General features: G+C 37.7%; 1 protein-coding gene across 2 annotated transcripts in view; it reads left to right on the top strand.

Annotated features, from left to right (window-relative positions):
• LOC141927324 (macrophage mannose receptor 1-like) overlaps window positions 1-12,467 on the top strand; it is a 33,883-nt gene that overhangs the window by 4,266 nt on the left and 17,150 nt on the right. For both annotated transcript variants that reach the window (XM_074834502.1, XM_074834493.1), the window contains 12 exons: window positions 1,299-1,457; window positions 2,280-2,393; window positions 4,675-4,821; window positions 5,734-5,916; window positions 6,442-6,599; window positions 7,007-7,117; window positions 8,240-8,355; window positions 8,781-8,929; window positions 9,919-10,118; window positions 10,420-10,547; window positions 11,163-11,250; window positions 11,824-11,959. In XM_074834502.1, coding sequence (XP_074690603.1) covers window positions 1,299-1,457; window positions 2,280-2,393; window positions 4,675-4,821; window positions 5,734-5,916; window positions 6,442-6,599; window positions 7,007-7,117; window positions 8,240-8,355; window positions 8,781-8,929; window positions 9,919-10,118; window positions 10,420-10,547; window positions 11,163-11,250; window positions 11,824-11,959 — 1,689 coding nt within the window. The remainder of the gene's footprint in view (window positions 1-1,298; window positions 1,458-2,279; window positions 2,394-4,674; window positions 4,822-5,733; window positions 5,917-6,441; window positions 6,600-7,006; window positions 7,118-8,239; window positions 8,356-8,780; window positions 8,930-9,918; window positions 10,119-10,419; window positions 10,548-11,162; window positions 11,251-11,823; window positions 11,960-12,467) is intronic.

Raw genomic sequence — 12,467 nt, 5'->3', positions numbered from 1 at the left:
ATAAATGTATGTGAATCTGAGTGCAGGATGAAGGACACCAAAATACGGTGTTAATGAAGATATTAAAAACGCTGCTTCAGACCTAATTTTTCAGTGCTACACCACAGACTCACTATTTGTCATTTTGAGCAGAGTATTGCACTGGGAAACCAGGTTCAACTCATTAGCAAACACTAACTACCACAACCATTTTCATTGATATTACTGAAAATTATTTCCTGGTGCAATATTGCATGCACTAGCTTGAAAAATGCCAGAATATCCTCACTGTATAAACTGGCAAACATGAAGTTTCTGGCATTATAAAATTGTTGGGACACTAACACCTGAGTCTACAACTAAAAATAATATCCAATCTAAACCTTCCTGACACAACTTGAGGCTCTTCCTCCTTGTACTATCACTTGTTACTTGGGAAAAGAGACTGACACCCACCTCACTATGACCTCTTTTCAGGTAGTTGTAGAGTGATAAAATCTCTTCTGAGCCTCCTTTTCTCCAGGTTAAACAACCCCAGTTCCCTCAGCCTCACCTCATAAGACTTGTGCTCCAGACCCTTCACCAGCCTCGTTGCTCTTCTCTGGACATGCTCCAGCACCTCAATGTCCTTCTTGTAGTGAGGTGCCCAAAACTCAACACAGTATTTGAGGTGCAGCCTCACCAGGGCTGAGTACAGTGGGATGATCACTTCCCTAGTCCTGCTGGCCATGCTATCTCTGATACAAGCCAGGATGCCATTGGCCTTCCTGGCCACCTGGGCACACTGCTGGCTCATAGTCAGCCAGCTGTTGACCAACACTCCCAGGTCCTTTTCTGCTGGGCAGCTTTCCAGCCACTCCTCCCCAGGCCTGTAGCATTGCAAATGTAATTAATGATGGCAGAGTTTGAAAAGCAAACTTCGCATCATTGGAAATGTTTGCATTTCAGTTGTATTTCAGCCAAGAGTTAATTTAGGCGTAACCTATGAGCTGCTCAACAGGTTTTCAGAGTAGTGACCAAGGTGCAGTTTTGCTTTATTGATCTCTTACACTACTTTTTTTTTCACCTGGAGATTATCAGATTTGACAAGGGAAACTGAAAATAAAGGATGAAAGGCCCATCTCTGCTAATGTCAATGGCAAACTCCCTTTTACTTAACAAAGAGCAAGCCGATGGAAGAGTATGGGTTTCAGGGGTCTGAGCATTATTTGCTTCAGAATCTCACGTCATAAGTAAGCTTGCAGGTAAATTTTCTCATAACATTTTGTGTAAGTTGTTTAGAACAAACTGTAATACTAAATCTCCTTTCTCTCACACAGACAATGACAGATTTTGGAGTATGGATCCTTTGACGGGCACCTACTACCAGATAAACTACCAGTCAGCTCTCACGTGGCACCAAGCAAGGAAGAGCTGCCAGCAGCAGAACGCAGAATTATTAAGTGTCACAGAGATACATGAACAAATCTATCTAAGAGGTGAACTAATAAGCAAGACTCAGTAAAAAGAGTGTCAAAGAGGTTTTTTGACTGATTACATGTTTCAGTGCTTTAATCACATTACAATGAATAGATGATGTAAAAATGGTATATGTACTGCTAGAGAAACAGCACAATTACTGTAAATTAAGCTTTTTATAGGTGGAATTAAGTTGTGGAATTGCCATTTGAAACTATTTCTATTATTATCATTTTTTCAAAGAAAGTTAAGAATTTCCAGCTAATTAAGCAAAAGTTGGCTCAAGCTCAGAAAACACCAGAAAGGTCCCAGAAAGGGACCTTACAAGAAGGAACGTCGTTATAGGAGGCAGTCATTATATGACTTCTGTGTTAAGAAATCAGTATTCCTCACATATATTTAATGAAACAGATTTCTGGAAATACCATACAAATTTTATAAAAAACACTATTAAAAATCTAAAGACTTTCTGGATGTATGCATAGACTCTGTAGAACGAAGGCTCTGTATCAATTGCATCGCAATCAAGCAAACTTGATTACATACGTTGTTAACATAAATATTAACAACAGCAATTCAGTATTTCAGTTTTCAAAGCTTATTGCTTACATATAACTGTAGAATAGCATCAAATTCAGATTAACTAATATTCAAAATAGTCTTTTGCAATTCTCTACCTTTTATCTACAGAATAAACTCTCTGAGTTTATTTACCAGTAAACATGGATTCTGTGCTGAACTTAGAAATCACAAAGTATGCATTTATTATCTTCCTCCAAACTTTGCAAATGCAGAGCATTTCCTAACAAATCTCATTAGACTTCAACTCTTTGGTTGCCTAGATTTGATTGACAGCAAGAGATCCTCTCTCTGGATTGGGCTTAACAGTCTGAATCTCAACAGTGGCTGGCAGTGGAGTGGTGGCATTCCCTTCAGATACTTTAACTGGGCACCAGGTAGCAATCCTTTTTTTTAACAGTTTCTGGAATTAATATTTCCCAGCAGTATGATGAATTCATATTAATTACAGTCCTGTATTATTCCCCATGAACACGAGAAAATAGAGTTGAAAGGCTTATGAGACGTGATATTAAAAAATCTGAGAAAGATGCTTTTCTTCACGGGATATACCACAATGAGTTTCAAGCAGAAGAGCTAAATAAACTCATCTCCTATCAGAAGTAGGTAAGGTGAAAAGCACTAGTTGAGCTGTAGCATACTAGGAATACCTTCAAGTCAGTTAAAACCTCTGTCTCTTCAACTTTCACAAGGGTTATCAGACCTCACATCCTGCAAGGACTCAGCTGTCAGTCTTGCAAAGCTTTCCCCTTCACTTTTTATGCTTTTCTTTTATTCTCTCCTCTTTAACATTCAAGAGACACTGTAAACAGAGTTCACAGCACTGGCAGTTTATCTTTGAAAACTGCTTAATGATTGTCATGGCAACAGCTGTTTGCAGAAAATGCTGAATGTTTGCTTGCTGAATAAATGCATGCATATTCCATCTTTTGGCGTTCCCCAAGTCTCAAAGGTGCCACCCATTTTTATCTGGCACAGAGGATGAAGGGAAAGCCCAGAGTTGCTGAGTCTGATAGAGGGTTTTCTACCTTCAGCTGAGCTCATCAAATTCCTTAAGCGTTGCAGAGAAGAGGAGCAGTTGGGTCTCAGGTCAAGCAGCCCACACCCTTGGAGTTCCTGTATCTCCATGTGATGGCTATTATCATGAGTTAACGTACACATTTCCAGTTTACTGCAAAATTATTAGAAGTTTTATCTTTTGCGGGGAGGGGAAAAAAAACATAAGTCATCACACTGTGGACATGAGAAGAGGAAAACACTGCGCATTTCCCAAGGACAGTGGTCCTGGACAACCTCCTGGAGGGCTGGTTGCAGAGGCAGGCAGAGGAGAGACACACAGCAAGTGTGAAGGCATGTGAGGAGGCTCTGCTTGAAGCAAGGAGCAGATCTGCAGCCAAGTTGCCAAAGGGACATTCAGAAAGGACCTCTTCAAAGGGCATGAGTGGAAGTTTTTTCTTCCAGCATATCACTGAAAGATGCTGGAACAGACCCTGACATAGAAAGGAAAGACTCCTCTGCAAGGGCATTGCGGAAATGAGGAAATTTATTTTCACATGTGACTTGGTATGCCTCATCCAAAAGATGTGCCTTGTATTTTATTTTACGAAGTCCATATTATAATTTTTCTGTTCTGTCAAACACAGCTCTAAAAACTAGAAGCCATTTAACATGCTCCAATAAAGAGAAAGCCAACCCTGTCTGACTTTGTCCAGTCTGGGTTCCCACCACTCCCTACTCAACTGCCAGACAACATATCCCACAGATTGGTGGCATTTTGCTTTTGTCTCATATTTTTAACAAATAATATTCATTCACTGAGCTTGGTTTATCTTCCGAGCTAGAACTCTAATTTTCAGGTTTTGAAATTTCTTTTTATTGTTAGGAGCTGATAGTTCTTACTCTGAAGAACACTCCCCTCTTCACATCTGTAAAATTCCTTGCCTGAAGATGATGTTAAGATGCTACCTTACTGTATTCCTGTCCCAAAATATTAGCTTGAAATGTGTCCTCTGATTCCATGAATGTAACTTAGTGTTTTAAGCGCATTACTTAGTCCTATTAGGGTAACAGTGTCCTGACAACAAATTTGGTATAAAACTAGAAGTTTCATGAACTGTGCAACTATGAGCTCTGTCTTCCTACAGTCTGTGTAGCAGCACCAGGTACCCCTTCAATGCCTGGACTCTTCAGTGTAGCATCTACTGACTGGGCAACAAGATAACTGGTTGTGAGCTACATATTCCTTAATCAATGTATAGCTGAATCCTATGCACAGGGTGATAAAATGGGGGGGGGGGGGGGGGGGGGGGCAAGGAAAGGACTTGCTGCAACCTTTCTATCAGTTCAGTCTTGAGATTTAGTCTCTCTTCCGTGCAAGCCACCAATTTGCACAAAACGTATAGAAATGTCTTATTTTTGAGACTGCTGTTCTTCAATCAGATATGGCAGAGAGTGTGAATTATACAACAAGCATCTAAAGAAATGTTTTGATGGGTACTTTTAAATTACATTTCCTTATCTCCGGTAGAAAAATAACTGTAGCGATGAAGTCATGTGTCCATAATTGACACATTAAAAGGCTGGTAGAAAATTGTTCTTTTAGCTGCTGACATAAAACCTGTGCTACAGAAAAATAATTTGGTTTTTTATTCTATGAAGGAAGCCCTGAGCCTGAGCCTGGGAAACTCTGTGCAGTAATAAATCCCAGAAGAGATGCTAAATGGGAAAACCAGCCATGTGAGCTGAAAGTTGGCTATATCTGTAAAAAGGAAAACTCCACACTGGATCCTTTCATTCTTCCATCAGGTATGTCAAGCAAATAAAAACCCTTTGATAAAGACAGAATTTGTGTTCCTAAAATAAAATTTCATGGGTATTTAAAATAAAATTAAAAAAAAGCATTGTCCTTTGTTCTCCTTCTTTGATGAGTGGCACAGATCAAAGCATACTGCTATTTCTTTAACCAAATATAACTAAATACTGGAAATGTACCTGGAACCCAGTAACTACACAAGCAATTTTTATTTCATATTATTATTCACAATTCCAGAAATGCTGGTCTATGCCATACACTATCACAGAAGTATCATGGACTGCATGGATGTGAAAATAAAGTTAGAGATGCCTCACCCTTCATGAAGGCATTTGAATGAAAACACCTAGGCTTATCACTGGAGGCTTGGAAACATGGCACCAACAGGCTCAAACCACCTTCTCAGTGGGTCTGCCTGTAACCTAGAAATATGGCCAAAAAACTCATGTTCCTTCAGACCACTTTTCTACTAGGCTTTTCTCTGATTTATTTAATGAGACTTAGTACAGAAAGCTATATGTGCAGAGAATTACTTGTGCTGCAGTAATAATGCCTTTATGAAATATGAAAAACATAACTGCTTGGGCTATATTGTGTGAAAACACTATACATGGAATTCCAAAATATTCCACTGACCAAAAGTGAATATTTCACACTAGTGAAGCCCAGTAACCATGGCTCCATTATTTTTTGTTTAAATGCAATATTTTTTCTGTAGAAGTAGTGTACAACAGCAAACAGACTAAAATATTTTATGTGTATGAGGAATTAATAGAAGTAGTGCTTATTTATAATCACTCCATTTTCATTCTAATTAGTTAATTAACTGATTTCAAACGTAACTGCAGTTATTGTAGACTTCAGTTTTCACGGTTTAAAAACTTGAAATATCTATTAATTTCGAGGGGATGCAGAGCCTGTTAAATGCCCCGAAGGATGGTTGCCCTATGGAAATCACTGTTTCATGGTTCATAGAGACCCCAGAGTATGGAGAGAAGCCCTAATTTCTTGCAATGAGAGCAATGGCAATCTGGCCAGTATCCACAACCCCGAGGAGCATGGCTTCATACTGTCTCAACTTGGCTACAGTGAGTAATTCTACAGGGCAGTGTTTGGTACAAATGGAGAATTATATTATTAGAAATCTTACAGGATTTAAAAAAAACCACCTTACATATTTGATATGAATATTCATAGGGAAGCCCACAGATATATAGGTTAAAAAGAAACACCAAAAAACCACAAGAGGAATAATTAGTGCTCTCTTCATTTTCTTTTTATTTTGATTTTCATTTGTTTTTCACTGCATGAAATCACTTGAAGGAAATAACAGCTCTAGTTACTGCAGTATTTGGGCTGATTATCTGACTCAGACGCCTTGTAGCTGTAGATACATTAATGGACTTCCACTGATAAAGCTGAGGAATCTCATTTCCTGCTGGTATCTAATTTTCTAACTTCTTGAAAGAAGAATGTGAATTAGATCTTAAAATAAACTCCACTGTCATTTAATCTAGATGAATTTGTATTATAACATGGCAATTTCAGCTGATCTCCATAAATTCTTGCTCCTATGGACTTGGGTACTAATGGAGGTGAATTTCTGTTCTTAGAAGCTGTGGATGAGCTGTGGATTGGTCTGAATGATCTCAACACTCAAATGTACTTTGAGTGGAGTGATGGGACTCCTGTGACATATACCAAATGGTTGCCTGGAGAACCAACCCATGCAATCAGTGGACAAGAAGATTGTGTCATTATGGCAGGAGAGGTAGAATCATTCCAAATTTGTGTAGCATTATACTATTTAATTTTTGTTTCTATTCCTAGGTTGTTTTTTTTTTAATGCAACTTTGTAACAAATCAGGGAATGATATCTTTATTCACCCAGAAGGATGGTTGTTCTAAATTAAATTCAACATTAGAGATAACTAGATACATGTTCCCATCTGACTGTGAGTGTACATTATACGCCAAGCAAACCTTACCAGTCTGCCCGTGACACCCAGTTACCTTAACATAACCTCACAATTAAGCACAAATACCAGAAATTAATTAAAAAGTATAGAACTTTATTCTCCCATTGAAACAATATTTTTTTAAAAAAAAATCAGTAACGTTTCTAAAGGAAACAGGTTCTTCCTCACTATTTTTCACCTCTTCCCAACCTGCATCTAGGATGGATACTGGGCAGACAGTGCCTGTGATAGAAAATTAGGTTACATCTGCAGAAGAGACCCACTACAAGGAGTTTCTGGGACAGCTAAGGCTGATCCTGCCTGCCGGAAGGTAAGAAGAAAGCATAACCAAGAATCTGGTTAGCAAAAATCCATTGTTTTCACAAACTCCACTTGTTCTTGAAATTATCTTTTTTTTTTTTTCCTCTAAGAAGTGTGATTTTACATCAAATTCAGGGTGATAATTTCCACTACATTCTCTTATTTAAAATAAAGTTATTTTGAAATTTTTTACTCAATATGAGTCAGGCCCATTATCTCTCAGAACTGTCTGTGAAGGAGGCTAAAGCCACTACTGCAGTTTTCTGCGTATTTGTTTTATTTTTCTACAACCATCTGTGGTTATCTAAAATGTAGTAGAGACTGGGTACCGTTTCTGGACTATGTGACATAATGCAAGATGATGACAAATATCATTACTGAAGCCAAATCGACACAATCAAATTGCTTTTACGAGTGAATTTGTTTTGAACAAGTTATTGTGTCCTACTGCTTTTTTTTCTTCTCTTTTCCCCTCTTTTTACTTCCCTATTTACCACTGTTCTATATTTAGTAACATTTCCCACAACCCCATATGGGGAACAGAGCTGATACTGTGCTAGATAGAACTAGGCAGAAGCTAAATACTGAACACAGGTTTTATTTACCTTTCTTGGGTGCAGGAAGCAAATCTTGAGCTGGTATAGAAGGGAAAAGTGACTTGGAATTCAGCTGTAATTTTGAGGATTTTGCTTTTCAATAGTTTTTATGCTACCTTTTCAGTCAGATTTTTTAGGTAAACTGATGAGTTAAATCAATTAACTAGTTACTGTTCTTTTAGCCTAGAAACACCAGGAAACTTGAGTCAGCATCTCACTGTAATACAGACTACTCTCTTCAGTTCTGAGCAAGGAAGTATTTTATTCACCCACTTCTGAATGCACTCTTCATTCTGTGCACCTCTGACTTCTTTATGAGTTAAAAATTGTCAAAAAAGGTGGACTCATAAGCACGAAATCTCTTCTCTCTGGATGTTTACTAAGCTTCATTTCCATTAGTCCACTGGAATTCAAACGGAATTCATTATCTCATTAGGATATATTAAAAATATGTTAATTTAAGAGTATGCACTAAAGTTCAAGCTCTATAACATATGCTTTTTTTACTGTAAGTATATTTCACGTGTTCATCACAGGGCTGGGAAAGACATGGTTTTTACTGCTACCTGGTTGGACATACCTCTGTAACATTTTCAGAAGCAAAGAAAACCTGTGAAAGGAGCAGTGCTTATTTAGCAAGTATAGGAGACAGGTATGAAAAGAGTCTAAAAACTGTATATCTGATGCAGTAATATTGGTATTTTATAAAATTGTTGAGAACTTTTTGGAAAAAAATGTGAAACCAGAAAAACAGAATATCCCTTTTCTTGAGAAAAAAATAATCAATACAGTATGTCTTTTCTAACTAAATATATTTTACACATTCGTGTTGTCCAGTACTTTACTCTGAAAGAACAGACCACAGCTGTTTCTGTTCTGTAAGGAGCAGTTTTTCAGTATAGCACAGCTTCACCTGCTATTAAAGCCACCTGGTACCCAGCTAAGCAACATATTTCCATGTAAAAGGAAACTTAGTGAGGACTCCATTCATTCCAGTCTTGTGTAATTTAGGATGCTGAGAAATGGCAGGCTAACGGAAAGCTAGGCTTAAACCCCATCTGACTCCTGTCATTTCAGATATGAGCAAGCTTACCTGATCAGCCTCATTGGTCTGAGCTCCGAGAAGTATTTTTGGATTGGTCTCACAGACACAGAAGAGCAAGGGATGTTCAAGTGGGTGACTGGTGAAGGTGTTCTGTACACAAACTGGAATGCAGCAATGCCTGGTACACTGCTATTGGAGTAAATTTATGCTATTAAGGAACTAATTCTAAACTGTTTCCCAACTATGCTAAAACACATCCATGATGACACATACAAACATTCTGCCTTTCAAATACTAGTATCTTTGATACATGCACTCAGCACTGGTGAGGCTGCACCTCGAATCCTGTGTTCAGTTTTGGGCCCCTCACTGCAAGACACTGAGGTGCTGGAGCGTGAGCACAAGTCCTGTGAGGAGTGGCTGAGGGAACTGGGGTTGTTTAGCCTGGAGAAAAGGAGGCTCAGAAGAGATTTTATCACTCTCTACAACTACCTGAAAACAGGTTGTAGTGAGGTGGGTATCAGTCTCTTCTCCAAGTAACAAGTGATAGGACAAGGGGGAACAGCCTCAAGTTGTGTCAGAAAGGTTTAGATTGGATATTAAGAAAAATTTCTTCACTGAAAGGGTTATCAAGCATTGGAACAGGCTGCCCGGGGAAGTGGCTGAGTCACCATCCCTGGAGGTATTTAAAAGACGTGTAGATGTGGCACTTAGGGACATGGTTTAGTGGTGGATTTGGCAGTGTTAGTTTTATGGTTGGACTCAATGATCTTAAAGGTCTTTTCCAACCTAACTAATTCTATGATTTTCTATGATGACATGAAAACATTTCTTTTCTGGCTTCTCATTGCTTACATGACAAAAATCAAACTGAGCGGAAAGGGTGAAATCCGTTCCAGCCTGGGCAACAGGCTGCCACATTCTTGCAGTGAGTGGCAGAGGAAAGAGTCAGGCAAGGGGTTGTTCATACACTTACAAAGCTTTTCAAAGGGGAGGGAAGATGATGAAGGACTCTGCTTGCTGGTTTCCTCTTTTTACAAAGCTTCTCCTTTGAGCGGACACCACAGTTAATATTTCAAACAGTCTTTTGTAAATGAATCACATGAGCTGTAAAAATGTCAAGGGAACCACTTTAAAACACATTTCAATTTTATTTTATATCTCACAAAGGGAATGAAGCCGGTTGTGTTGCCCTAAGGACTGGAAATGCAGCTGGATTATGGGATGTTCAGAACTGTGAAGTAAAGGCAAAATTTCTCTGCAAAAAACTAGCTGAAAAAATCACTCTTCCTCTTGCTCCTGGAACCATTTCTGATTCCAAATGTCCCTTGGGTTGGGATACAAACAATAGCACTAATTCATGCTTTAGAGTAAGTATTATTTTTTCAAATAATCTTACTCATGAGACAGAAGAGCACGAAATAGGGTGTCTAAACTTCAGAGAATGGCACATTATTGCACAAATGTAGTAAGCTTTTATACAACTATTCATGGAAATCACTACAGTTATCACTCTATCAGTGATACATAAAGTTATCCAATTAGCATAGTCTTTAATCCCTATTATATATGATAATTGTAATGGAATGTTTTCCTATTTTGTTTATACAAGGCAGTCAGCAGATTTATTTTTAACATGTTGCAGACATAGTGTTCTACCTGTATCCATAGGTTTTTGTGAGAGAAGAAAACCAAAGGAAAACATGGTTTGAAGCGCGAGATTTCTGCAGAGAAATAGGAGGAGACCTGGCTGCCATTAGAAGTGAAGAAGAGCAAACAGTGATAGAAAACTTAATAATGTAAGTAAACAAAATATCTAATAATGGATATTATGGTGTAACAATTCATTATATAGGAATAAATGATAATATTCTTGAGTTGCTCCTGATATAATTAGTTGAAAATCTACATCTGTTTATCATCATAGTCATAAGAAAAAGAACTGAGAAAAAGTTTCATATGGGTACCATTTTCAAAGACATTTTTGGAGTTCCTAAAATTTGTCATCATCTGCAAATCTTTTAAATTAAAAAAAACAACCCAACAACCAAATTGGTTGAATGCCTCTCCTTCAGACCCATTTCTAAGTTTTTTCACTGAACCATTTTGAAACTTAATTGTGACTTCCAGCAAACCTGAACATTTTATTTCTGAAAGAACTCTACGATCACATCAATGAAGAAAAACAATGTGCTGTGGTTTCAACACAATCATTTGTAAAGTAGAAAATTTTAAGGCGTGAACTTCATTTACTTGCTAATGGAAGTTTGCTGACCAACAGCATTTTGTTATGTTTAAAATTTCTACTCTATTTGAAGCCTTCAATAAGTGTGAGAGTTACTGCCCCACCTAACTTGCAAAATAGCTAACCATATACATCCTCTTCTTCCATGATACATTTTTTCACACTCTAGAAAGAAATACCCATCATCTCAGCCTTTCTGGATAGGGTTGCAGTGTTTGGATCCTGATGGTGGGCTTTCCTGGAGTGATGGATCGCCGGTGAGTGTTTGACCTTGCCAGTTTCTTTCTGTTCTGTCTTTTTCACTGTTGAAGTTGTACCATGACTGGTGTGGATGAAAGCTGTATAAGAATTCCCAAAAACGTCTACCTTGCCATTGGGTAACTCTAAATCATTATTCTTCATACAGGTTTGTAAAAGAAAAAGGCCAATAAACCCTGAGGTTGTACCATCACAACAGTGGTAACACGGAGTAATAGCTACAGCTATAGAGATGATTATCTAAGTGGCAAATATATGAGGAAGGTCTCTCTTGATTTTTATTAGTCTCTGGTGATATATTGCCACATTCCTTTCACCTGCAATTGATTTATAACGTCATTTTATTCCAGTTTTCATGGGACTGATAGAGTCTGTTAAATGCTGCGTAAATCCAGAGCCTTTCTTTTTTCTTGCAGAGTCACTATTGCTTTAATGGCCAACATAGGCATCACAGCAATGGAAAGACAGTAAGGAGTGGTTTGAAACTTTGGTGCTGCTTCTCTTTCCTTCCAGAGTACAACTTTCTTCCCTGTATGATAAGAATAAAAACCAAAGCTGTGTTTCTTCTGTAGGTGAATTATAAGAAAAATAATTATTTTTACAATACTGCATTTGAATATTGTGGAGCAATCGGTGAAGAGACTTCCACGTCATGGATTAAGGTGCACTGTGAATACAGTCATAACTGGATTTGTGAAATAAAGAAAGGTAGGTTACTTTTTACTCTAAACTCACATTAGGAAGAAATTTAAGCTGAATCCCATTCTATCAAAACGGGAAGTTCTGCAAGTTGCATGCTGGTAGAAAATCTGATTGATTTCACCAGAATTTTACATAAGGAAAAATAGGTCAAGACATATAAATACTTTCAGAATATGTTTCAACTATTACTTGTAAACTTATTTTTTTTTAAATTTAAAAAAAATATATGATAAGCTTTACTGAAAATATATAAAAAAAATTACTTTAAATTTCTGTTTCCTTTGTGAAGTGAAACTTCACTCCTCTGTTCAGGTGTAGCTAGAATGCTACACAAGGACACATTGGTCACCTATTCTAATTTAAACAAGACTACCAGCATACTAGAATCATCCTCTTTCCAAGATAACATGTAAAAAAACTCCTCTAACAACAGGCTTGCTGTAATGAAAAGACGGTAATCCAAGCTTCAAAATTTATATACTTTAAGACACTAGGCAGGCTCACATCTTCCCCT

The sequence above is a fragment of the Strix aluco genome, chromosome 1, assembly GCF_031877795.1.
Source record: "Strix aluco isolate bStrAlu1 chromosome 1, bStrAlu1.hap1, whole genome shotgun sequence".
In the NCBI taxonomy this organism is placed as follows: domain Eukaryota; kingdom Metazoa; phylum Chordata; class Aves; order Strigiformes; family Strigidae; genus Strix; species Strix aluco.
This window is presented reverse-complemented; position numbering and strand designations above follow the sequence as displayed.